The sequence below is a fragment of the Agrilus planipennis genome, unplaced genomic scaffold, assembly GCF_000699045.2.
Source record: "Agrilus planipennis isolate EAB-ADULT unplaced genomic scaffold, Apla_2.0 scaffold3, whole genome shotgun sequence".
Lineage (NCBI taxonomy): Eukaryota > Metazoa > Arthropoda > Insecta > Coleoptera > Buprestidae > Agrilus > Agrilus planipennis.
Genome location: NW_020442460.1, coordinates 2,958,092 through 2,982,843, shown reverse-complemented (window position 1 = coordinate 2,982,843; position 24,752 = coordinate 2,958,092). Strand labels below are relative to the sequence as shown.

At 32.6% G+C, this 24,752-nt stretch overlaps 3 protein-coding genes across 6 annotated transcripts in view; 2 read left to right on the top strand and 1 right to left on the bottom strand.

Annotated features, from left to right (window-relative positions):
• Positions 1-8,967: 8,967 nt before the first annotated feature.
• Positions 8,968-10,122, top strand: LOC108742822 (aquaporin-11-like). The gene is made up of 4 exons (XM_018478158.2): positions 8,968-9,205; positions 9,294-9,568; positions 9,664-9,802; positions 9,858-10,122. Exons 1-4 carry the CDS (start codon positions 9,025-9,027, stop codon positions 10,019-10,021), a joined length of 759 nt encoding a protein of 252 aa, XP_018333660.1. The 5' UTR covers positions 8,968-9,024; the 3' UTR covers positions 10,022-10,122.
• A 235-nt stretch (positions 10,123-10,357) lies between these two features.
• Positions 10,358-13,311, top strand: LOC108742807 (aquaporin-11-like). 2 transcript variants are annotated; one of them, XM_018478139.1, is made up of 4 exons: positions 10,358-10,634; positions 10,712-10,986; positions 12,860-12,998; positions 13,062-13,311. In XM_018478139.1, exons 1-4 carry the CDS (start codon positions 10,466-10,468, stop codon positions 13,292-13,294), a joined length of 816 nt encoding a protein of 271 aa, XP_018333641.1. In that variant the 5' UTR covers positions 10,358-10,465; the 3' UTR covers positions 13,295-13,311. The 2 variants fall into 2 exon arrangements, with proteins under 2 accessions (XP_018333641.1, XP_018333649.1); XM_018478147.1 differs by lacking the exons at positions 12,860-12,998; positions 13,062-13,311 and adding an exon at positions 12,655-12,744.
• Positions 13,312-16,646: 3,335 nt separating this feature from the next.
• Positions 16,647-24,752, bottom strand: part of LOC108742358 (atypical protein kinase C) — a 244,055-nt gene continuing 235,949 nt past the window's right edge. For all 3 annotated transcript variants that reach the window (XM_018477543.1, XM_018477560.1, XM_018477553.1), the window contains 9 exons: positions 22,873-22,923; positions 22,034-22,119; positions 21,812-21,974; positions 21,455-21,756; positions 21,094-21,329; positions 20,840-21,027; positions 20,517-20,785; positions 19,706-19,821; positions 16,647-19,602 (listed from right to left, as the gene is read on the bottom strand). In XM_018477543.1, coding sequence (XP_018333045.1) covers positions 19,515-19,602; positions 19,706-19,821; positions 20,517-20,785; positions 20,840-21,027; positions 21,094-21,329; positions 21,455-21,756; positions 21,812-21,974; positions 22,034-22,119; positions 22,873-22,923 — 1,499 coding nt within the window. In that variant the 3' untranslated portion in view covers positions 16,647-19,514. The remainder of the gene's footprint in view (positions 19,603-19,705; positions 19,822-20,516; positions 20,786-20,839; positions 21,028-21,093; positions 21,330-21,454; positions 21,757-21,811; positions 21,975-22,033; positions 22,120-22,872; positions 22,924-24,752) is intronic.

The following is a 24,752-nucleotide window of genomic DNA, read 5'->3' as shown; positions in this document are numbered from 1 at the left end:
AATTTAGACGGTGGGAAGGGCTTGATTACCTATTTAAATAATAACACAAAAGTACTTATAAAGAAAACGATAAAATATAATTAAATTGCGGGTGTCGGTAGGGAAATACTTGTGAACAAAACGATGTGCTGCTGTTGTTACATTTATTAATTCTCAAATTTTCACCAACATTCTTGGCTTCATCAGGAGACCACTACGAAAATATATATGAATGACAAGTTGAAATTATAATTTTTGTTAATTTTCCTTACATGTTGTGAATTAATTTTTAAAGGCATAAATAATGTAACTGTAAACTAAGGATTCAAAACAAAAAGGTTAACCATAAATGATGGTAATGAGCAAGTTTTAGGTTGTGATCGTAGATCTAGAGTAAGACTGAAGAGTGGACCCATAAGCGTCCTCACGTCGAAAATCAACGAAGAGAAACACAAACTGGTTCATAACTTATTATATAGATAGCGAATAATAGGGAATGGTGCTCAGATTATCGTAGTCAGATCTTGGGTTCATATAGTTATTAATTCTGTATATATGAGTCATTTTCAAAAAAAGTCGTTTTTGGATGGTGTGGCAAGTTGATGAACCGATACGTCCTCGAAGGTTGTGGTGTGACCTGTGATATGCAGGGGCGAAGAAAGTACACTGTTATTGGATTCTGAGAGGCTATCATTTAGATGTTGGTTGAAGCGATTTAACAGATATTGAGGAGTTTGTCGTATGTAACATTTGTCACAGTCCCTACGTTTGACTTTGTATATTAGATGACTTAACCTTTCCGGAGGATCTTTGTCTTTTTGTTTTTTAAAAATTTGTTGGTAACCACATTATAGTAAACGATGTTGATTTTAATTTTTTTAAAAGGTTTTGTAAGTTTATGTGAAAGTATGGTAAGGATCGATATTTCATAATGGTCTCCTGAGGTTCTTGGTGTGAATTAATAATGCTAGCTGGAGGACCATTGTTTTGTGTATTATTACAATTTAAAATTTGATCAATTTATGTTATTGAATAATTAACTTTATTTGATAGTCAAATAGTTGTTTTTTTCTCTAATATATATTTCTTAGAGTAAATCAAGCAAATTCAGAGGCGAAAAATTTTTATTTANTTGCATCCCTATTTAAATAATATTACAAAAAGATACTACGATAGATGAACAATAAAAGTACGACCAACAAGGCGGGCTTGATTACGGTCAGTACGATCATGTAATTATTGCATATGATTTTTGATTTTTCATTTGCAACGTGATGCTGATAAGTAATTTAGAAGGTGGGAAGGGCTTGGTGGATGTATATTGCATCCCTATTTAAATAATATTACAAAAAGATACTACGATAGATGAACAATAAAAGTACGACCAACAAGGCGGGCTTGATTACGGTCAGTACGATCATGTAATTATTGCATATGATTTTTGATTTTTCATTTGCAACGTGATGCTGATAAGTAATTTAGAAGGTGGGAAGGGCTTGGTGGATGTATATTGCATCCCTATTTAAATAATATTACAAAAAGATACTACGATAGATGAACAATAAAAGTACGACCAACAAGGCGGGCTTGATTACGGTCAGTACGATCATGTAATTATTGCATATGATTTTTGATTTTTCATTTGCAACGTGATGCTGATAAGTAATTTAGAAGGTGGGAAGGGCTTGGTGGATGTATATTGCATCCCTATTTAAATAATATTACAAAAAGATACTACGATAGATGAACAATAAAAGTACGACCAACAAGGCGGGCTTGATTACGGTCAGTACGATCATGTAATTATTGCATATGATTTTTGATTTTTCATTTGCAACGTGATGCTGATAAGTAATTTAGAAGGTGGGAAGGGCTTGGTGGATGTATATTGCATCCCTATTTAAATAATATTACAAAAAGATACTACGATAGATGAACAATAAAAGTACGACCAACAAGGCGGGCTTGATTACGGTCAGTACGATCATGTAATTATTGCATATGATTTTTGATTTTTCATTTGCAACGTGATGCTGATAAGTAATTTAGAAGGTGGGAAGGGCTTGGTGGATGTATATTGCATCCCTATTTAAATAATATTACAAAAAGATACTACGATAGATGAACAATAAAAGTACGACCAACAAGGCGGGCTTGATTACGGTCAGTACGATCATGTAATTATTGCATATGATTTTTGATTTTTCATTTGCAACGTGATGCTGATAAGTAATTTAGAAGGTGGGAAGGGCTTGGTGGATGTATATTGCATCCCTATTTAAATAATATTACAAAAAGATACTACGATAGATGAACAATAAAAGTACGACCAACAAGGCGGGCTTGATTACGGTCAGTACGATCATGTAATTATTGCATATGATTTTTGATTTTTCATTTGCAACGTGATGCTGATAAGTAATTTAGAAGGTGGGAAGGGCTTGGTGGATGTATATTGCATCCCTATTTAAATAATATTACAAAAAGATACTACGATAGATGAACAATAAAAGTACGACCAACAAGGCGGGCTTGATTACGGTCAGTACGATCATGTAATTATTGCATATGATTTTTGATTTTTCATTTGCAACGTGATGCTGATAAGTAATTTAGAAGGTGGGAAGGGCTTGGTGGATGTATATTGCATCCCTATTTAAATAATATTACAAAAAGATACTACGATAGATGAACAATAAAAGTACGACCAACAAGGCGGGCTTGATTACGGTCAGTACGATCATGTAATTATTGCATATGATTTTTGATTTTTCATTTGCAACGTGATGCTGATAAGTAATTTAGAAGGTGGGAAGGGCTTGGTGGATGTATATTGCATCCCTATTTAAATAATATTACAAAAAGATACTACGATAGATGAACAATAAAAGTACGACCAACAAGGCGGGCTTGATTACGGTCAGTACGATCATGTAATTATTGCATATGATTTTTGATTTTTCATTTGCAACGTGATGCTGATAAGTAATTTAGAAGGTGGGAAGGGCTTGGTGGATGTATATTGCATCCCTATTTAAATAATATTACAAAAAGATACTACGATAGATGAACAATAAAAGTACGACCAACAAGGCGGGCTTGATTACGGTCAGTACGATCATGTAATTATTGCATATGATTTTTGATTTTTCATTTGCAACGTGATGCTGATAAGTAATTTAGAAGGTGGGAAGGGCTTGGTGGATGTATATTGCATCCCTATTTAATAAATATTAAAAACAGGTACTAGATGAACAATAAAAGTACCACCAATAAGGTAGGCTTGATTATGGTCAGTACGATCATGTAATTGCATATGATTTTTGATTTTTCATTTGGAACGTGATGCTGAAAAGTAATTTAGAAGGTGGAAAGGGCTTGGTGGATGTATATTGAGTACCTATTTAAGAGAATAACACAACCATATACAGAAAATATTCGGCAATTATTACACGTTGAGGTTTTGGGTTGTTGCTGTAAACTTTGCTACACCTTGTATCAATAACACTGCAAATAGATTACTGGATGAACATTAAATGCACGACCAACAAGGCTGGCTTGATTACGGTCAGTACGATCGTTTACGCGAAAAGCTTTACCTAGCCATTTGCAGGTGTCCCGGCTTACCTGGCCATTCGCAGGTGTCCCGTCTATTTTTATTTGCAGATGTTTATATGCAAATAACTACATATGATTTTTGATTTTTAATTTGTAAAGTGATGATGATAAGCATTGGCGGATTTGCCATAAGGCCCAGTAGGCCCGGGCCTAGGGCGGCCAGATATTAAGGGCGGCAAATCGTGCCAAAAAATCACTGATGATAACAAAATCATGAATTATGCATCTAGTCTCTGATGGGTGTTGAGAAAGGGGCGGCATATGGCCTGGGGCCTAGAGTGGCTAGGACCGCAAATCCGCCACTAATCATAAGTAATTTAGAGGGTGGAAAGAGCTTGGTGGATGTATGTACCTATTTAAATTAACAACACATCAACATACAAAAAATACTCAACAAATACTACAGGTTGAGTTTTTGGGTAGTTGCTGTGACTTTTGCTACACTTTGTATCAATAATATTACAAACAGCTTACCAGATGAACAATAAAAGTACGACCAACAAGGCGTGCTCGTTTACGGGGTCAGTATGACCGTTTACGCGGAACTCTTCATCTGGTCATTCGCAGGTGTCCACGCTTTTTTTATTTTCAGCATATGATTTACAAATTCTTACATGTATTTTTCCTAATGTTTGCGTAGCATACATGGTATAGAAAAGGATACAGAAGTAATAATCAGTACAGTGCAAGATTTTTTTCTAAAATGGATAACATATGAATATGAAAAAATGTAAACGAAGCAAAGGACAATGCAACTTTTTAGTTTATTGGCAGAAAAGATGACGAACAATTGCATCAATGAATAGCAACAAGTTATACAATTGGAGTTACATGAAGTATAATTAATTAAAGGTAGGTGATATATGTATATGTTTGTAATTTGTTGATGAATATTTATAACAAAAGTTATTATGACCGTTTACGCTGAACTCTTCGTCTGGTCATTCTCAAGTGACTACGTCCCTTTTATTTTTAACATATGATTTACAAATATTTTTATATATAATTCTTTGAATGTTTGCGTAGCATACATGATATAGAAAAGGCTACGGAAGTAATAACTAGCACAGTACACCATTGTTTTCTAATATAGATAAAACGTACGAATATGAGAAAATAGTAGGAAGTCGTTTTATAATTGGAGTTACATGAAGTATAATTAATAATTCATGTAGGTGTATGTAATTGGCAGATGAATATTTATAACTAAAATTATTCCCAAAATATTTCTATGTAATTACGGTTGGTACAGGCAGGTACATTTTGTATCAATTATATTACAAATATGTACTAGATGAACAATAAAAATACGACAGAAAACGCAGTTATAATTACGGTCATGATAACCGTTTACGCGGAACACTTCATCTGGTTATTTGCAGGTGTCGCTATTTTTATTTGCAGAAATATAAGCAAGTAATTATATACGATTATTAATTTCTAATGTGATACTGATGGGTAATTAGAATGTGGGAGGGATTTGTCGTATGTATATAGCGTAACTATTTAAAAGAATAAACAACAATTACGTATTATAGACTGCGTTTTGTATCAATTATTTTACAAATACCCAGGTACCAGATAAATAATAAAACTAAAACCAAAAAATTGTGCTTAATTATAAATAAAGATGAATGAACGAGGCAGCTTGTGCTACTTCACAATAAGAATTAGATAATACCTGTCTTCATGTTAATCCTACGCTTTTGGTAGTCCTCTATAATAAATTGCAACAATAGCAATTCATTATTAATTATTTTTAAGGTATGGAGTGGCTAAAGCGAAAGGTTGGTTTAATTAAGTTATGTATGTTAGGCCTTTTACATTTTTCTTTGTAATAAAAACTGAGCAACGTCATGACAAGAAGAGCGTCTTCACGATAACGTACAAATAGGAGGAAACGAAACTGCTTCAAACAATAAAAACAATTGAATAAATTATCAACAATTAAGGAGGCGAAGTATACAGCCGACTTTCAATGAATACTCTAAGGTAAGAGACAAAAAACGAGGACAATGTATATACAATAATATTCCATTAAAAAAAAAGGATATCGGAGTTTCAATGAAAAGTTAGGCAGAAGAATGCAAAGACAGAATGACTAACGTAAAGGTTAAATATAACATTACAAGGAGACCACTTCAAGGGTAACTAAAGGATATACACCTATGTACATATGAAGAAAAGCAATAGGAGCAAATAATCCCAAAAATAATCGCAGAGTTTTAATAAATAACAGGATAACATACGAACAAGAGAAAATATAAGGACAAAACGCAAATTTTTGAACAGTTTAGCTCATTGACAGAAAAGATAACAAAAAAGGACATGCATCAATAAATAGCAGGATATGCAACATGGTGCATGGTTGATAGGTGCAATATAGGATATTTAATTGAAAATTCTGGCGTAGCTATCAACATCTCCTCGCGTTTAATCCAACTACTACCTTAAAATTTCATAGTTTGCAGTCTTGAGCATTATCGAGCGAGCAAAACATGACCCTCTAGCAACTTTTTATGCGTCAAGTATACCGTTCTTTTGCATTTTTATATCTATGTATTGATTGTACGTTACGAAATAATCCGATGTTCAAATCTAATTAATTTTAAGGTTTACATATAATTAATATACAGCTTGTGTAATCTAGTGATATACGTATAATAAAAGTTAATTTATCAAAGATACGTGTATCATTAGAATTAGCTGTGGGGGTCGAATGGCTGGTATTCCTCTCGTTTAGTTTTAAGAGTGATACCAGCAAGTCACACTTCCACGTCCTCGTCGTGACCCCTGGGTGTAGTAATATACTACAGCGAACGGAAGGTGGCAAATGCTTTTTACTGTTTTAGGTTTACGAATTCAATTGGGCTAGAGGAATAGAATAGAAAAGAACAATCAGATAAGAGATCAAGCCGAATTCGGCTCAGAGTGTATACTAGTAATCGTTTTCAAAAAGAATTTCGAAGTAACCACGACCTATAAAACTGCACTTCTCCACCTTCTTCTGAAATGGTTCATAAACCTAGTTTGGAAATGGTTAAGACTGCATAGTAAACATAACTACTTTTAGAAATGATTTACTTTTAAAAGTTATGCATATTATCGTTCATGGAATAGCAAACGGTGAACTTAAGTACCGATTTTGAAAATAATTTAGTTGTTAATGAAATTATTACAATATTTTCAAGAAATTCAAGGTAGCCAACCTTCAACTCCGAATCGCCTAATTGCATATAAATAAAGAAGTTGTAAATTAGTCAACTTATTGAATGCTCACAAAACTTTAAACTGGGTTGTGCCTGTTTATTATCCATTAAAACCAAATTAACTAACTTATTCTAGTTGTAAACTTGGCAATATATACAATAGAAGCACATCCTAATGTACTCATATTGTATACAATGCTAAGTTATTTAATTCAGTTTTAATACATAATAATACAGTACAGTTTAATTTTTTTGAACATAGAGAAACTGACTGTATGTTAAGATTTTATTATGATCCGGTAATTCTGAGTAGAAGGTTATTTGTTTACCATTTCTTGAAAATATAACAATTTTACTAACCACAAAATTATTTTCAAATGGCTTTTAAGTTGACCGATTTATTTCCATGAACAAGAATATACTCAACCTGCAATAATAATCTTCAAAAGTACTCCGTTTTTACTATGCAGTAAATAGAATATTCACTTTTTCAAAATTGGGTTTATGACTTGCTTCAACACGATGCACGAGAGGTGCAGTTTTAAACATGGGCGCTGCTTAGGAATTCTTTTTTTAATATTTTGTATCATCTCTGAACCAAAGCCAGCATGGTCACTTAGATTGGCCAATGTAATGATTCTTGGCCATTAACAGAGATACGAAGAAACATCAGGAACGATTCAGTTTAAGTTTTAAACTGAGTTTAATGCCTTTAAATGTTTTGATTGTTTTTACTTATACGATTGTACTGTTTGACGTTGGAAAATAAATGCTGCTCTAATTCAATTTTGAAGTTCCCACAGAAGTAAGGGCTGTTTTATTTCGCTCCTTGTATGCACCTCGTTCCTATTCATGTTTTCAGTTTGGATTCGGCGTGTGCCTTGGCCTATAACAAAGGTACGAATATGATCGTATGTGGCCTTTTGGAATTGGAGCTGCAAGTTCAGAGCAGGCGTGTATCTTGACCCTTAACAGAGGTACGAAGAAGTATTAGGAATATTTCACTTTGATGTTCCAAACTGGGTTGAATATATTCAAACTTTTTGATTGTTTTAACTTATATGAATGTATTGTCTGACGTTGGGAAATAAAAGCTGCTTTAATTCAATTTTGAAGTACCTACAGAAAAAGGGCGGTTTTATTTCTCTGTTTGTATGCACCTCACCCCGTTTCATGTTTACAGTATAGTTTAGGCGTGTGCCTTGGCCCATAACAAAGGTAAGATGATGATTCTAGGTCAGGTAGGGTTCGTACAGAAGTAAGGGCAGTTTTATTTCCATCTTTGTGTGCCTTCGCCCATAACAAAGATACGAAGGTGATCGTATGTGGTGGCATTTTGGCAATTAAAACTACACTTCCCAAGGTAACGGTTCGAACACTAAATTTTGATGTGTTGAAAATTGTGTATATATGTATATTTTAATGTATTGGGCATGTGCAACTGGAGAGGTTCGTACTTACAATTATGTACTGCACTCAAAGAATAATGAAGTAAAATATTAATGTATTGTTTGACGTTGGAAAATAAAAGCTGCTTTAATTCAATTTTGAAGTTCCTACAGAAGTAAGGGCGGTTTGATTTCCCTCCTTGTATGCACCTCGTTCCTATTCATGTTTTCAGTTTGAATTCGGCGTGTGCCTTGGCCCATAACAAAGGTACGAAGATGATCGTATGTGTTGACCTTTTGGAATTTGGAGCGGCAACTTCAGAGCAGGCGTGTACCTTGGCCTTTAACAGAGGTACGAAGAAGGCTGCTTTGGCATTCTTTTTTAAATAGCTTGTATCATCTCTGAACCAAAGCCAGCATGGTCACTTAGATTGACCAATATGATGATTCTTGGCCATTAACAGAGATACGAGGAAGCATCAGGAACGAAACAAAGGTACGAAGATGTTCGTATGTGTTGACCTTTTGGAATTTGGAGCGGCAACTTCAGAGCAGGCGTGTATCTTGGCCTTTAACAGAGGTACGAAGAAGTATCAGGAATATTTCAGTTTGATGTTCCAAACTGGGTAGAATATAATCAAACTTTTAGATTCTTTTAACTTATATGAATGTATAAATAAAAGCTGCTTTAATTCAATTTTGAAGTTCCTACAGAAGTAAGGGCGATTTTATTTCCTTCCTTGTATGTACCTCGTTCCTATTCATGNAAAAATTTAAAAAAAAAACGAAAATTATTGTAAATACTGCCCTTCTGAAAGCTTAAAGTGGACATGGCATGTAACGATGGAGATGTACTTTTAATATCTTTGGCATATATATTTGCAATGTTAATATTCTCAAGAATACTTAGATGTTGTATAAGAGAAAATTTGGACGATCCTCAAAAGTGTTTTGCCCTTATAGTAATCACATGCATCGAATCTACAGCCGTCAGTTGTGAACTTCAAACTGGTAAGAAGGAGACAAATTCTCATTGAAAATGAAATTCAAAATTGTTACAAATTCTTCACGGAAACAGACTTATTGTTTTTAATAAAAGTTTCAGACAAGTTTGGATTACCGATGTATTTTTATCTTTTATTTTTTCTCCAACTTTGGTGGGGTTTAACTAGAGGACCAGTTATGAGTTCTGTTGATGAAATTATGGAGGAGGTTATTAATGAAGAAGCCGGTGTTTGTGAAGCAATAGCAATAGTTACTACACAAATAATAGGTTTCTATCTCGGTTTTTTGGCGGCTAAATCTTTTTGGATGTTGCAACTGACGAAAGAGCACAAAGCGAGAATTTGTGCCAAATGCAGCGCTGGGCCTAAGGTAACTACGTTCGAGTGTCTTAAGAACATTTTTTGTGAAAACATTTTGGTTTTTGAAAATATCCTATAATTATAAAAAATAAAACTATTTTGTAGATTCGTATGTGGTCAGGTATGTTAGTAGAAGCAATAGGTGTTGGTTTAAATAAAATTGCAGGAAGAGGTTGCAGTTCAATGGAATTGGTTCCTGGAGTACTTTTGAAAACGTTTGCTTTAATTTATACCGTAGTTGCTGGTAAAAAAACGACATTTTCTATATAAGTAGTTACTTCTAGTTGTTATTCTTTCAGCTCTGGACTATACTGGTGGTTTCTTTAGTCCATCTCTTGCAATGGCAATGCAATTTGGCTGTGAGGACTTCAGATTTTTTGATCATTTTATAGTGTACTGGTTAGGGCCGCTTATAGGGAGTTTCGGAGCAAGTTATTTATGTGAAAATTTAGTTAATTCATAACAAAACACAATTTTTCTTTTTGCCTCTCATCTATGGTAATTAATATCAACATATTAACGTGTACTGTACTTCGAAGGGGAATAAAAAAATATGAAAATGAACTAATGCATTTATCTTTCCTTACCACATTTGAATAGGTACTATTACAAATATTTAATATACTTATATTAAAAAGAAATAATCATCGGTTGATAAGTTTTAAAAGTAATTCTAACTTCATACGCATCAGCCATTGCCAGGCATATAAATCAATATAAATGTCAAGAAAATTGTCTTAGTATTTGCGATAAAACAGTTTTTTTAAATAAGCTAAGGATATGTGGGACACATTGTATTGATTTAATTGGTTACTTTGTCAAAAATTATATATAAAAATGTCAAAATTTTTAATTTTTTTTCTCTGTTCGATACATATACTTTGAAGGATATTAAACGATATGGAAAATGGAGGCCCTTATTATATCTTGTTCGTTTTTGATTTTTACAATACTCTTAGCAATCACTTCTCGAACAATGGTAAAAATGTTGATACATGACGGCCTCTTGAAAAGAACTATTTTGGAAATGATTGCGTCATCTGAGCTGTGCGCATGTTGTTTTGAGGTAGTTGTCGGTGGGTTTCAATTTTGGAAATATCAATTTACCTATGTGTATTATATGGCGTATTATTTTTTCTTAATTAACAATTAGTTGCGGAAATATATGGCATATCAGCCGGATGTACTATTACATTTATTCTGCTATTGTGGTGGTCTTTTTCATGGACAAAAGAATCTGGTTGTCCTTATCGGCCCTTTGAAGATGTCGTAGAAGGTTCTATATATCCGGAAGAAGGATTAGCATTAATCTTAGCTCAAGTTATTGGGGCTACTTGCATTTATTCGTATGTACAAGCATTTTGGGAACTTGAACTTACAGAGTTCCATGCTGGCAGAGACTTATCGCCTTGTACAACCGACTTGAAGGTAATTCAATGTAGATGAAATGAAAACTAATTACCTATACATTGTGTATTGAATTATGTTGGACATTTTTGATACTGAACGGTGAACTTTTGCTTTTACGTAGGTATTGTTTAATTTTTTAAATTATAAAACGAAACAATCAAAATTACGGAAAAGACATTAATTTCTTTCCGTTATTATTCCAATGCGAAATGAATCAAATCCAATTTAGGGCACTTATAAAATTTTATATTTCGCAAAACTACGCTTAATATCAATACTTTATTCGAATTCGATTGTTGGTGAGGCTGTCACAGCAGCAACAAATATAGGGTTGTTCGGAAAGTCATTTCGTTTTTTTTTTGTTGAAATGAAAGACAGTTTTCGTATAATAAACAAATACTTTATTAAATTATATATTGACCGTTCTGGTCCAACACCTTTTGCCATCTTTCTGGTAGTAGCATAATTCCACGCTCATAAAATTTTTGGTCTTTGCTGGCAAAAAACTGATCGAGGAGGTTTTTGACCTCCTCATTTGAGGTGAAGGTTTTACCGTCTAAAAAATTTTGGAGTGACCGGAACAAATAATAATCCGATGGTTCCAGGTCTGGAGAATATGGTGGGTGTAGCATTGTATCCCATTCAAGCTGTAAAAGCTTTTGGCGAGTGACCAAACTTGTGTGAGGTCTCGCGTTGTCTTGGTGAAACACCACACCTTTCCTGTTGATTAGTTCTGACCTTTTCTGTTGAAGTGCATCATTCAGTTTGTCCAGCTGATGACAGTAGACTTCCGAATTAATCGTTGTGTTATCCGGTAAAAGCTCAAAAAAAACGACTCCTTTAAAATCCCACCAAACAGACAGCACCATCTTTTTTTGGTGAATATCGGCTTTGGAAATCTTTTTTGCTTCATGACCTCTTGCGTTTGACGTTGTTGTATACAACCCATTTTTCGTCCCCAGTGATGATGCGCTTCAAAAACGGATCATTTTCGTGACGTTTGAGAAACGAATCGCAGACGTCAATGCGGCGACACAGATTTCTCTCTGTGAGAACATGGGGAACCCATACATCGAGCTTCGAGGATAATCCTAGGCCTTTCAAGTGGTCAAACTGTTGAATTTGATAAAACTTCAATCCGATCTCACGTGTTGTTATTCGCCGGTTCACATCAACTAATGCCTTTATCGCGTCTTTATCAGCTTCAACCGGCCTTCCCGAACGTGGTGCATCTTTGACATCAAAATTGCCGGATCGAAATTTAGCGAGCCAGTTCTGGCACTGGCGTACTGTCAACACACCTTCTCCATACACATCAGTCAATTTCTTTCTGGCTTGAACAGCATTTTTACCCTTTCTGTAGTAAAACAGTAAGATATGTCGAAAATGCTGCTTATCGCTCTCCATATTTAAAAGGGCACCAACCAAAAACTACTGCGTAGAATTAATTGGAATTTTTCACACACAAGCCTTGCTATATGAGCTCTCTCAATAAATCCTCTGTCGGGAAAAAACGAAATGACTTTCCGAACAACCCTATAGTTTTACCTCATTGACTTGAGGTAATCTGTTGTCGAATGAAATTAAGTTGATTTAACATTAATATTTGATAATTATTTTTTATTTATAAATGAATATTTTTGGACGTGTGTGTATAAAACTAGTTATATAAATAAAATATTGCAGTTGGTTATTCGGTGACGACCCCCCACCCCAACAGGATACTTCGCTAGAAGGCTAATTTTCGCCAAGTAAAGACCACAACCATTATCAAAATTAACGTTTTAGTGTACAATATCAGAACGAAATAACACTTAACGTAATTGCAATTTAACTCTACAATATTCTCTTATTAATTCCGATAAACAATTGATCTTAATTTAATTTTTAGGTAGATATTTACAAAGGTTTTTTAATCGAAGGGATTGGTACCTGTGTGGGAAGATTAGTGTCGAGAACTGTAAGCGATGTGAACGCAATTACTGCAGGAGTAGTGAGAGCATTGTGCATAATATCACTTGTAATAGCAGGTAACTGATAAATAACATGGGGAATAACGAAACGCAAGTTTTCTACCACCCTTTCTTATTTAGGTGCTGACTTTACTGGTGGCTACTACAACCCCGCCGTTGCATCTGCAATGAAATTAGGATGTCAGGGGACAGATATTAAAGATCATCTTTTCGTTTACTGGCTTGGACCTTTTTTTGGATGCTTTTTATCGACAATTATTTTTCACCTTATTTCTAGTCAACATAAATATAAAAAAAGTCCTTCATCGTTATCGTTTTTCCCTGATACTATACAGTATGGCTATTATAGATAAACAATTGTAATACAATTTTGGAACATTATACAATATAATATTTATATATATAAGCCAAAGTTTTTCATTTCATACATTAAAGCTAGCATAGAAACAAAACAGTTAAATATAACATTACTTAATTTGTGTAGTTATTGTTTACTCAATTATCTAGTGAACTGTAAACAAATTACAAACGCTTCAAGTTTTAATGAAATATAAAACGTCAAAGGTACTAAATATTTTTCTGTAACTTTGTTTTATATTGGTGTAGTAAGCAATGACTGATAAAGTTCAAAAACTAATTAAAACTGGTATAGAATTATCCAAACCATTCGCAAAAGTGTTTATGACGTATGCTGAAGTAGAATTGGTTCCTCCAAAACCAGCAGAGATACCGGAAGCTTTAAGTGGTATACCAAAATTAATAAAATATTTTAAAAACCAAGAATGGAGACAAACCACAGTACGCGATGCTTGGTTAAATTTTCTTGTTGCTACTGAAGTTGGATGCTGGTTTTGGGTCGGAGAATGTATTGGAAAATTTCATATCGTTGGTTACAATGTGTGACATTAAACTCTGTTTTTTATATTTGTTCTTGTTCAAAACGTTTTATATAATTAAATGATATCCAGTAGTATCAGACACAATTATTTATGGAATGTGTATAATATCAATTGCTAAGACACCACAAAAAAAAATCAAATGAAGAAGTGATATATTCAGTAATTCGCACCTACCAATGTATAGAAACCAATTCGAATATCCTTAAAAGGATTAATTCATTTTTTATCTATTGCGGATAAAAATTGAATTTCCTATCATTGCGGGTCAAATTAAAATTATATTCACTATTGAAATGTATAAATTTATCACTCACCAATTCGACGAAGAATAATTCAGCTCCGAAGGATTCCTTGGCTGCTTCCATATCTCAAAGTTTTGTGATTCACATAATAGTTAACATTAACAAACACGTTACTACTCCTTACAAAATATCCAAAAAACGACCGACACTGCCAATAAATCCATCACAACTTTTTTACAATAAAATTATTTATTGTTTAAGCAAAGCTTATTCAACTGCCGAACTTCGAAACTACTCGCGCGAGTGGAACACGCTAACAAACGACACTCGTTTTCGGCACGTGACGGCAGTGAAAGTAAAATTCTTGGGTTCGGCCAATCACATCCTTAATACTTATCTGTTGAAGATGTTATTGTCTAATATTACAATGTAACTATAGCAACAGGCAACAAAAAGAGAAATATGTTTGCGGTTGTTATTGTGGAGAATACGCCAATGCAGGCGAATACCTGTAATAAAGTTATATTTCGTTAGCAGTAATTTCATTAATTTACGATTAAACGAAAATAATCACATTTAATTAACTTTTGCTTCACTTATACAACTAAATAAAAATTGAATATAAGCAATTAAGTTAAAATAAAATCAGGAATAATTTTAGTCGTTTTAAGTATTCGACATATGTATTTAAATAGGCAATGAAGTCTAATTAATTACCTAATTAAAATAAATCAATAAATGTAGTGGCTAGTGTTGATCCAAACATTTGGTATTTATTTTATCATAGTTGTGGAAAGACTTATAGATGTCACTTTTGCAAAACTATTACTTGTTCAAAATCCAAATCAGATTTTGGGTTACAGCTAGGATTAAACATTGTTTATTAGCTCTAGTTAATAACTTTGGGGGTTCACTTTTTTATGTAGAAGGTATAAAAACCACTGTGGTCTTTATTGGTCCTTAAAGGACTCTACGTATTGGAGCCTGTATTAATTATAGTTTATATCTAATAAAAAAAATCATCTATTAGATAGATACTTCCTTAACCACCAACAAAAATGTTATAATTAGTCACAAACTATGCGTATATTAATCGTTAAGTACTTACAATTATGCAAGTTTGCATATACTTACTTACCTCATATGCATGTCTGTCTGCACAGTCACTGATGCTTGGAGCCGTTAATAGGCCCTATATTACTTTTCATTTAGTTATGAAGGAAGAATACCTTTAATTACGATTGGCAATTGGTAAAATTTAGAATTTTTTTTTATATGAAAGTACCTCATCATGGCAATCTAAAGTGGAAATAAATTTTTAAGGAGACAAAAAGTTTAAGAGCTACTGAAAAGTGTTTAAATATTTATTATAAATTATACATTAAATAAGAGTAAATATAAACTAAAAATTAATGAATACATTAAACGCAGTACATTCTCTTTATTAAGTTAATCGAAAATTTCTTCGAAGTCATATCCATCAAGCATATCCTTTTTTTTTTTTTCGTTTAATTGCATCACAACACTAAAAATAGTAATTTCAATGACAATATATAATTCTCGTTCATAAAACGTTCCACGTTAAGTACAAAAACATCACTGACAAGGTTCAATCGTGAGCACGAAAAGCACAGACCAAAAATCAATCCAATTAAAAATCAACTTTCTCAAATCAAATAAAAAAAATTCTTTGTTCCAAATAAAAGGTAATAATACACAATTTAATTCGTCGGCCTGAACTCTCACGTGCAAAGTAAGAAATATTTATTACACATATATGTACTTATCAAAAGCAGGATAGTAATTTCGAGGTTTATATTTCTATCTTCTTTTGATTACTTAGAATCTGCAGAAGAAATTTGCCCGTACATTTTTCTTAACGAACTTATATGTATTACAGCAGTATATATGCATATTTAATAATTAAGTTCATTTTTAACAAGCAAGGCGTCATGGAATCAGATAATAGCTAAATATTTATAATTATTAAATATTAATAGGGAAAAATACACAACAAAAGTCTTACAACTTATAAAATACTATTTTGACTATGTCTAATAGTATATTAATTTTTTATCTTCATCTCAATCCGGTAAATTAGTCCAATGGATAGGATTTTTATTTAAAATATTTTAACTTCATTACAACAATATTAGTTATATACTCACTATTTCAAGTAAAGGTCGTAGCTGGGTAGGCATGAACTAACTATTCCTAATGTCAGGGGTCACATTGAAATCGTACTAGCTTAAGTTAAAAAAAAGAAATACTTTTTTTGATGATCGAGTGGTGGTTCGTGATTAAATGAAGGAGGGCGTTCTGAAAGCATGTCTGAGTTACTTCAATCTTTCTTCATAGAAACAAATTTGTTTAAAATCTCTGGTTGAAGTTATCAATTTTTGGTATACCTACATGAATACTATTAGTTTATTAAAAATTAAAAGGAAGACTCACCCTTAATTACCACAAAAAGATCTTTATTTGAGCGTTGATAATGCCCACGTATGAAGTGGACGAAACAAGTGTCCGTTCAAATAAATTTTTTTATGTGGTAATTAGGGGTGAGTCTTCCTTTTAATTTTTAATTAATATTTACCACAGTCTCCTCTTTCTACTTTTTATCCGTTTATTAGAATAATAAATCGCTATAAAAATCCATAAGTCGTATTGTTTTCAAATTAACACAATGTTATGCTCGCCAATGTCTAATTATTATGAATAAAAAAAATTTCGTTCTAATCATAAATTAGTGACCTTTTTGACTAATTTTCTGCTTTTCATTATGAATTGAGTAACTTCTACAAGAAATATGAGAACTACAACTGCATGGGTGGTTCGCCTTGGGTACCCTGCTATGACCTCTAAATGTTAAACAGTAAAGATGAGATTTCCTTTTATGTTGTTAATCGAAGCAACTAATTAAGTCAAATTACGCATAAAATCCTTTAAATGCTCTTAATAATTATTAAATTAACTAGTCTTTTAAATGGAATGTAACAGATGCCACTGATATAGAATAGATAATTCGATTACAAACATATATCAGTGCTTTATCATTAAATATTATTCATTATTATGTATATCACTTTATAGCAATAGTTTTCTTGTATCTACCTATTATAAGAATTAATCCATTTGTAATTTGCATATATATCCACTGCAAAATTCAAATGAATTATTGTTTAGCTAAATTTCTCATTTTTTTAAATTCCTCGCATAAACAACTAGTTATTTAAGTACTTATTTTTGGAATGTGATAACAGTCAATAATGGCATCTTATGTTTTAAGCTAATGAAATACTGAAGAGTAGTTTTTCACGTTTTTGTTTTAAATACAGAAAGTTAATTACTTTAATTAGTACGTTAATAATTATAAGGTACTAGCCACTGTACTAAAAGTGTATTAGTATAGTTTGCATTAAATAAATAGATTAGAAAAATTAAATTTGAAAGTGACTGGGCAGACTTGTCCTTAGTAGTTTGAATTAAATAAACAGAGAATAGTATGTACTTAAAAAACTTCTTTTTTTATAAAAATTGTAATATATAATACAATACTGAAATTTATCATATTTGTCTTGATGAATGACGAAATTCTAAAATATCTTCACTACTTTTAATAACGAATTACACAAGCATTAGTATTACGAATTAGCACGAAAATATAAAGGAAAATAAACTCTTCGCAATCAAAATAAAAAGAATACCAAAATATCAAATCTACTGTTTAAAAATCCAAGATTAGCGTTAATTGTGCTACTTGTAAACTGTTGAACAACTTACCCTATTAACAAATCTGCGGAGCCATTTCCATTAGCGCAATACATAATAAGGATGAACAAGTTGACCCTCTTAAAAGATCAAAATTCTTCGTCTGCAAAGCACTACCGTTATATGTAATTTTTAATTAATATTTACCACAGTCTCCTCTTTCTACTTTTTATCCGTTTATTAGAATAATAAATCGCTATAAAAATCCATAAGTCGTATTGTTTTCAAATTAACACAATGTTATGCTCGCCAATGTCTAATTATTATGAATAAAAAAAATTTCGTTCTAATCATAAATTAGTGACCTTTTTGACTAATTTTCTGCTTTTCATTATGAATTGAGTAACTTCTACAAGAAATATGAGAACTACAACTGCATGGGTGGTTCGCCTTGGGTACCCTGCTATGACCTCTAAATGTTAAACAGTAAAGATGAGATTTCCTTTTATGTTGTTAATCGAAGCAACTAATTAAGTCAAATTACGCATAAAATCCTTTAAATGCTCTTAATAATTATTAAATTAACTAGTCTTTTAAATGGAATGTAACAGATGCCACTGATATAGAATAGATAATTCGATTACAAACATATATCAGTGCTTTATCATTAAATATTATTCATTATTATGTATATCACTTTATAGCAATAGTTTTCTTGTATCTACCTATTATAAGAATTAATCCATTTGTAATTTGCATATATATCCACTGCAAAATTCAAATGAATTATTGTTTAGCTAAATTTCTCATTTTTTTAAATTCCTCGCATAAACAACTAGTTATTTAAGTACTTATTTTTGGAATGTGATAACAGTCAATAATGGCATCTTATGTTTTAAGCTAATGAAATACTGAAGAGTAGTTTTTCACGTTTTTGTTTTAAATACAGAAAGTTAATTACTTTAATTAGTACGTTAATAATTATAAGGTACTAGCCACTGTACTAAAAGTGTATTAGTATAGTTTGCATTAAATAAATAGATTAGAAAAATTAAATTTGAAAGTGACTGGGCAGACTTGTCCTTAGTAGTTTGAATTAAATAAACAGAGAATAGTATGTACTTAAAAAACTTCTTTTTTTATAAAAATTGTAATATATAATACAATACTGAAATTTATCATATTTGTCTTGATGAATGACGAAATTCTAAAATATCTTCACTACTTTTAATAACGAATTACACAAGCATTAGTATTACGAATTAGCACGAAAATATAAAGGAAAATAAACTCTTCGCAATCAAAATAAAAAGAATACCAAAATATCAAATCTACTGTTTAAAAATCCAAGATTAGCGTTAATTGTGCTACTTGTAAACTGTTGAACAACTTACCCTATTAACAAATCTGCGGAGCCATTTCCATTAGCGCAATACATAATAAGGATGAACAAGTTGACCCTCTTAAAAGATCAAAATTCTTCGTCTGCAAAGCACTACCGTTATATGTAATTTTTAATTAATAAACATTTTAATTAATGTGTAACATTAGTTCAATGGAAGGCAAAATATATTTTGTAGAATTGACTTGCTGGGTCGCATGTCCAAATGCATGAAATTAAGGTCGAGATCGTCAGGTGGCGGTGGAGGGGGCGGTGGTGGCAAACGATGCATGGGAGGAGGAGGCAGGTTGTAGGGATGTAAGACGCAAAGCTCGTGATGTCACACACAGTCTTCTAGCGACATGAGCAATGGATTTACGTACTCGAAACCTTCGAATTCTGATTGATCAATTTTTTCTATCACACGTCTAGAACAAAAACCAAATAAATTAATTCGTACGATCTATGCATATATGTATAAGGTAGCGATTATTTGTGGGGTGGTTACATTAAATAAAAACGAGCACTTACGGGTCATCAGGGGTCAAATGTACTGGTTCGTCTGTAAATTCTGGCGGAAAGTTAGCCAAGTCACGATCACCTTCTAACCTGGGTTTATACGGGGGTGCTACTTGTTTTTGCTCCAACTGTAAGAAAGGAAAGACTACTCTAGCAATTCTAAAGCATTCAATGAACCAATCAGAGAGAGCGGAGTCTGCTACATTTTAATAATTAAATAAAGACTACTACGAATTAATTAAATGCTGGCAAGCCAACATCAGACACACTGATAAAGGCAATATTCCTGGGAATTTGTTACAAACACTTACTTATCATCTGGAGTAAAGGATAATGATTCAATTGTAAATTGTGGATCGAAATTGTCTAAAACATTTTCGATATCAGGTTTATAGGGTGATGCTACCCTACGATATTCCAGCTGATAATGTATTTGCAGAAAAAAAATAATGTATGTAAGTAAAAATTACTGTAATCACAATTATTAATTAGTTATATGAAATGAATGTAAATAAACTGATTCATTTCATCTATTAGAAATACGTACTAGATAATAAAGTTGCCACTGTTTTTTTCAAACATGTATAAGAACATTTACCTTGCATACTATTAATGTAATAATTTATTAATTGATAAGAGATGTATGATACCCCTGTTCACTAATTTCTTATTTAAAAAAAACAAAATTAGATTTTAATTATGCAAGAATGAAAATAAAATTTAGGAACAAAAACCTGCTATACTATAATCACGATATTGAACTACAAGTATTATGTTACAAGTTATTAATTAGTTTTATGAAGGCAAATATCGATTAACTTACCATTTCCCAGTCAATACTCTTGAAGAACTGATGTGATGTAATTTCAGAAAAAGAGTCAGGACTGTGACAGCCAAGTCTGTCAGCAGGATTCTTATTAAGGAAACCTTTAAGTACGTTAGCTGCTTTGACACTCAAAGATCGTGGAATACGAATGGTCTTTTCCAGAATAACTTGGAACAAATAGTCTTCAGTATTCTGGTCAGGATTTTCTGAAGCACCTGCTATGTCGAAGGGCGATCTACCCGCCAACATCTCGTACAAGAGGACGCCTATAAAAGAAGAAAATTAAAAAAATTGAGGTTTATAATAATTTTTAAACTTACCCAGCGCCCACCAATCGACAGAAAATCCATAATCTTCACCCCTCAGAATTTCTGGGGCAATATAATTAGGAGTACCACAAAAAGTTGAAGTCGTGTCTCCAGGTCTAATACCTTCCTTACACATACCATAATCGGTCAACTTTATATGGCCCTCATGGTCTAAGAGTACGTTATCCAGTTTTAAGTCTCTGTCAAGGAAACACAAAGTTTGAAAAATGAAACACAACGAACAATTGTAAACTAAATTTTCTTACCTGTAAATAATGCCTTTACAGTGCAAGAAATTTAGAGCTAAGGAAATTTCAGCTGCATAAAATCGAGCATGTTCTTCTGGCAATCTTCGTTGTCTCTGCATATGGAACATTAAGTCTCCACCCCTGACGAATTCAATAACGAAAAAAAGACGAGAGGGGGTTTGAAAACACGAATGGAGGCCAACCAAGAACGGATGATTTGATGCTGTCTCAAAAACATGCTTCTCAGTTTGTACCTGGAAAAATATATGGACAAAATAAGGTGAACATTCTTCAAGGCAGAGGGAAATAAAACTAATTAGAATAGCAAGGCAAAGAGCAGCAAAAAAGAAATGATGAATAAACAAGGGAAGAAGTTTACCCAATCAATGTCCTCATCATCAGTAACTAAGGCCTTTTTGATCACTTTCATTGCATAAATTCTACCAGTTTTCTTCAATTCAACCATCAGAACTTTGGCATACGAACCCCTACCAATTACTCTTATGAGTTCAAAGTCATTAAGTGAATACTGTCTTTGTGAGCCTATTTCTAAGATATCATCTGTCTGTTTTGTCGGGTCTTCTACTGGCACAGAATCACTGGTCACGTCAGGAGGAGGTTCGGGGTAGTCACGCATTTCAGAAAGGATTTCCTCTCGAATTCCGTGAGCTTGGGCTTCCCCTTGAAATTGCAAAATTTATTATTCAATTACAAAACAGGTTTTTTTTGTTCTTACCGTTATGGTCATCTTTGATAATTGGCTCCACGTGCTCGTTAGTGCATGGAATTTGAACAAGTTTGTGACACTTTTTGTGAACAAGGAGTTTACATTGGATACATTTAAAACCCTGCCGCCCCAAGCCCCAAATGCGGTCATGACAGAAAGCACAGAATGCTCTCTAAAATTAAACACCAATAAAAATAAAAGTAGATCTAAACATACAGTTAAGCAACATACTCTATTGAATCGCTTAGCTTGGAAAATATGTCCGTTAACCCTATATAACTTTCTCCAACGTCGGGCTCCTCTTCTGTATATGCTTCCTTTAAAAGAAAAAAACAACTTAATATGTGACCTTAATACACTTCCATTTCTTTCAATGAAACAAAAATCTATTTACAAAAGCACCTTGGAAAACATTGTTCTTCTGCTTATTCGGGAAAAGAAACTTATAGCACTTAGCAAGTAGTTTTAATTTCATTATACAAGCATCAACCATTTCATCTTTTAAAGTCAATTTTTAACACAACTTCTTTGCTTTTCTAACGCTTGGTGAATGAAAGAACGAAACATAGCTGTATAATAACAACTACAAAAAGTTATATGAAAAACGAGGTAATTTGAAGGGCATTGTGTTATGGAAGGTATATAAGGTCAGATCAGTATAATTGTGTCCAAAACAAATTTCTCTTTTTATTATGTACCTAGCTATTAAATAGAATATTTTACAAGAACATTTAACAGACTTAATTTTGTGAGAAAAATAATTGTTATAAACAGTCCGATAAAATTACAATAGTAGACTTTCTAAAACAATATTTCAAAGTATTTTGATTTTAAAAAAGTAAACTTACGATTAGCGGTTATTTCTGTAGAAGATAAGAAAATACAGTATATTACAAGTTAATTTCACCAAGCGATTTATCAAGTGGAAATGATAAGATTCGATAAAGGAAAATCACTTATTTAAACCAAAAATTACAATATTATAGGTACATAATTGGTCGAAGGGTTTTCAAACACTAAATAGTATTGTATATATACACAAAAAATATAGAAACAATGCTAAAACTTACTATCTTCTCCTTGACATGGCATTCCGGGCTGGGACGGTACATTTGGAAAAACTAGGAAATAAAATGATTTAAATGAATAAATAAAGTCATCCATGTGAGTGCGGAAAACGGAGTTATAAATATTAATTGAAAAGACATTAAAGGTCCGTTATTATTTTCTATTTGTTATTGCATATTGTCACTGTGAACATAGGTAAGTACATACATATATTCAACGTTCAGGCGTCAAATAAACGCTTTGTGTTGTTCTGTATTTACCGACCACTATATGTACATTACATTTCGCACTCATTTTTACAGACAAAATTAGATGGTTGAGGAAGACCCTGGCAGACTGCGCTCTATTAATTGTACACATTTTGTAATACGTACGCATGTACATATATATTCCATGCCATGTAAGTAAGCAATGGGTGATGATTCAAAATATTGATAAGATACCCGTAATCATTACCCACGGCGGCCAGGCATACAGGTATAACATATACAAATACACTATTTAAACAATCGATTTTTTGGAATTAGAAATGGGTTTTCAATTTCTACAACAATTTCAAACGTTTGGAAGCAAAAAATGATTTTCCCAATAAATTTTCTACCAACAAAATAAGTTGCATTTTTGTTTCAAAGTTAACAGCACCAGCTGTCTGAGTATGCACCTAAGTTACAGTACGAAATATAAAAGGAAACTTACTCGGCGATTGCAAACGTAATTCTTCTTATCAAATGTTAAGATGGCGATAATAAAAAAAGAAAAAGAAAACTAGAGCAGGTTTGGTTAATGTATGAGTTCAACTGTACGTAAACAAAGTTAAAATAAGACAAACAAAGGCAAGAGTAAGGCGCTTTTATGTTTTATTACTTTCATGACACAATTAGGTACTATATGTTAAAGGTGTCAAGATCTATTTAATCGTTGTCGCATAAACTGGGTGCCTAAATATAATAATTTCAATGAATGTCCTCTACCCCAACTTTCTTCGTTTACCTACTCCTAAGGGCCACTTAAATTAACAAATCTTTTGGATACCAAATCAGACGTATATATCTAAAAGAAATCCTGTCTACAGGAGTTGATATAAGCATTCAGACCTCTGGGCATGCCAGGAGCAATTGAAGCCAGATCATAGCAGCATATAGTGGGGTAGTAACCATACATGACTGCAGCTTCACTCATAGCTGTCCATATGCCTCCTCTGCAGTACCATGGATCTGGATTACCATCCATTGTAACACTCATAGACTGTATTTGTGCCTTACACTACGTATATAATCCGATAATATTCGAGATACCAAACACTTTGACATATTTGTAGCACTACTCATGATGCGCGTTAAAATTTCGATATTCTATCATTTCTATAACTACTAGAAATTGACTTTGAGAGATTGATAAATTTCTGGTGAATCCGCACTCCTTTTTAGCCCCTGATAATGCAAATTTCTAGCATACAAGAAAAAACAAAAAACAAAACACGAATGTCGTTCTGATAAGAGGAAATTACTCAAAATAATAAATATTTGAACAGTTCCTCATGTAAACCAAAGAAACTGAAGATATCAAAGGCAAGGATTATAAGACAGTATGTACTCCGTTATATCGTTATCTATACGAGATAAGCACCTTTTAACTACAAAGATAACGACGATAAGGAATACAGTTTATGTGATGTTATTCCATCATAAAATAATAAAAATTATTCGTTTTCATAAAAAGATTAAATAACAAGGAAGGGTTCATCAGTTAAATTTAAAATAAAAATCGTATATTATCAAACAATCAGGGAGCGTAGGGAGTCCAAACCTCCGTACATACTTATAGATACTCAGAAGCAATCCAGGATAAAAACGGTTTTATCCTGCATGCATATGTATGTATT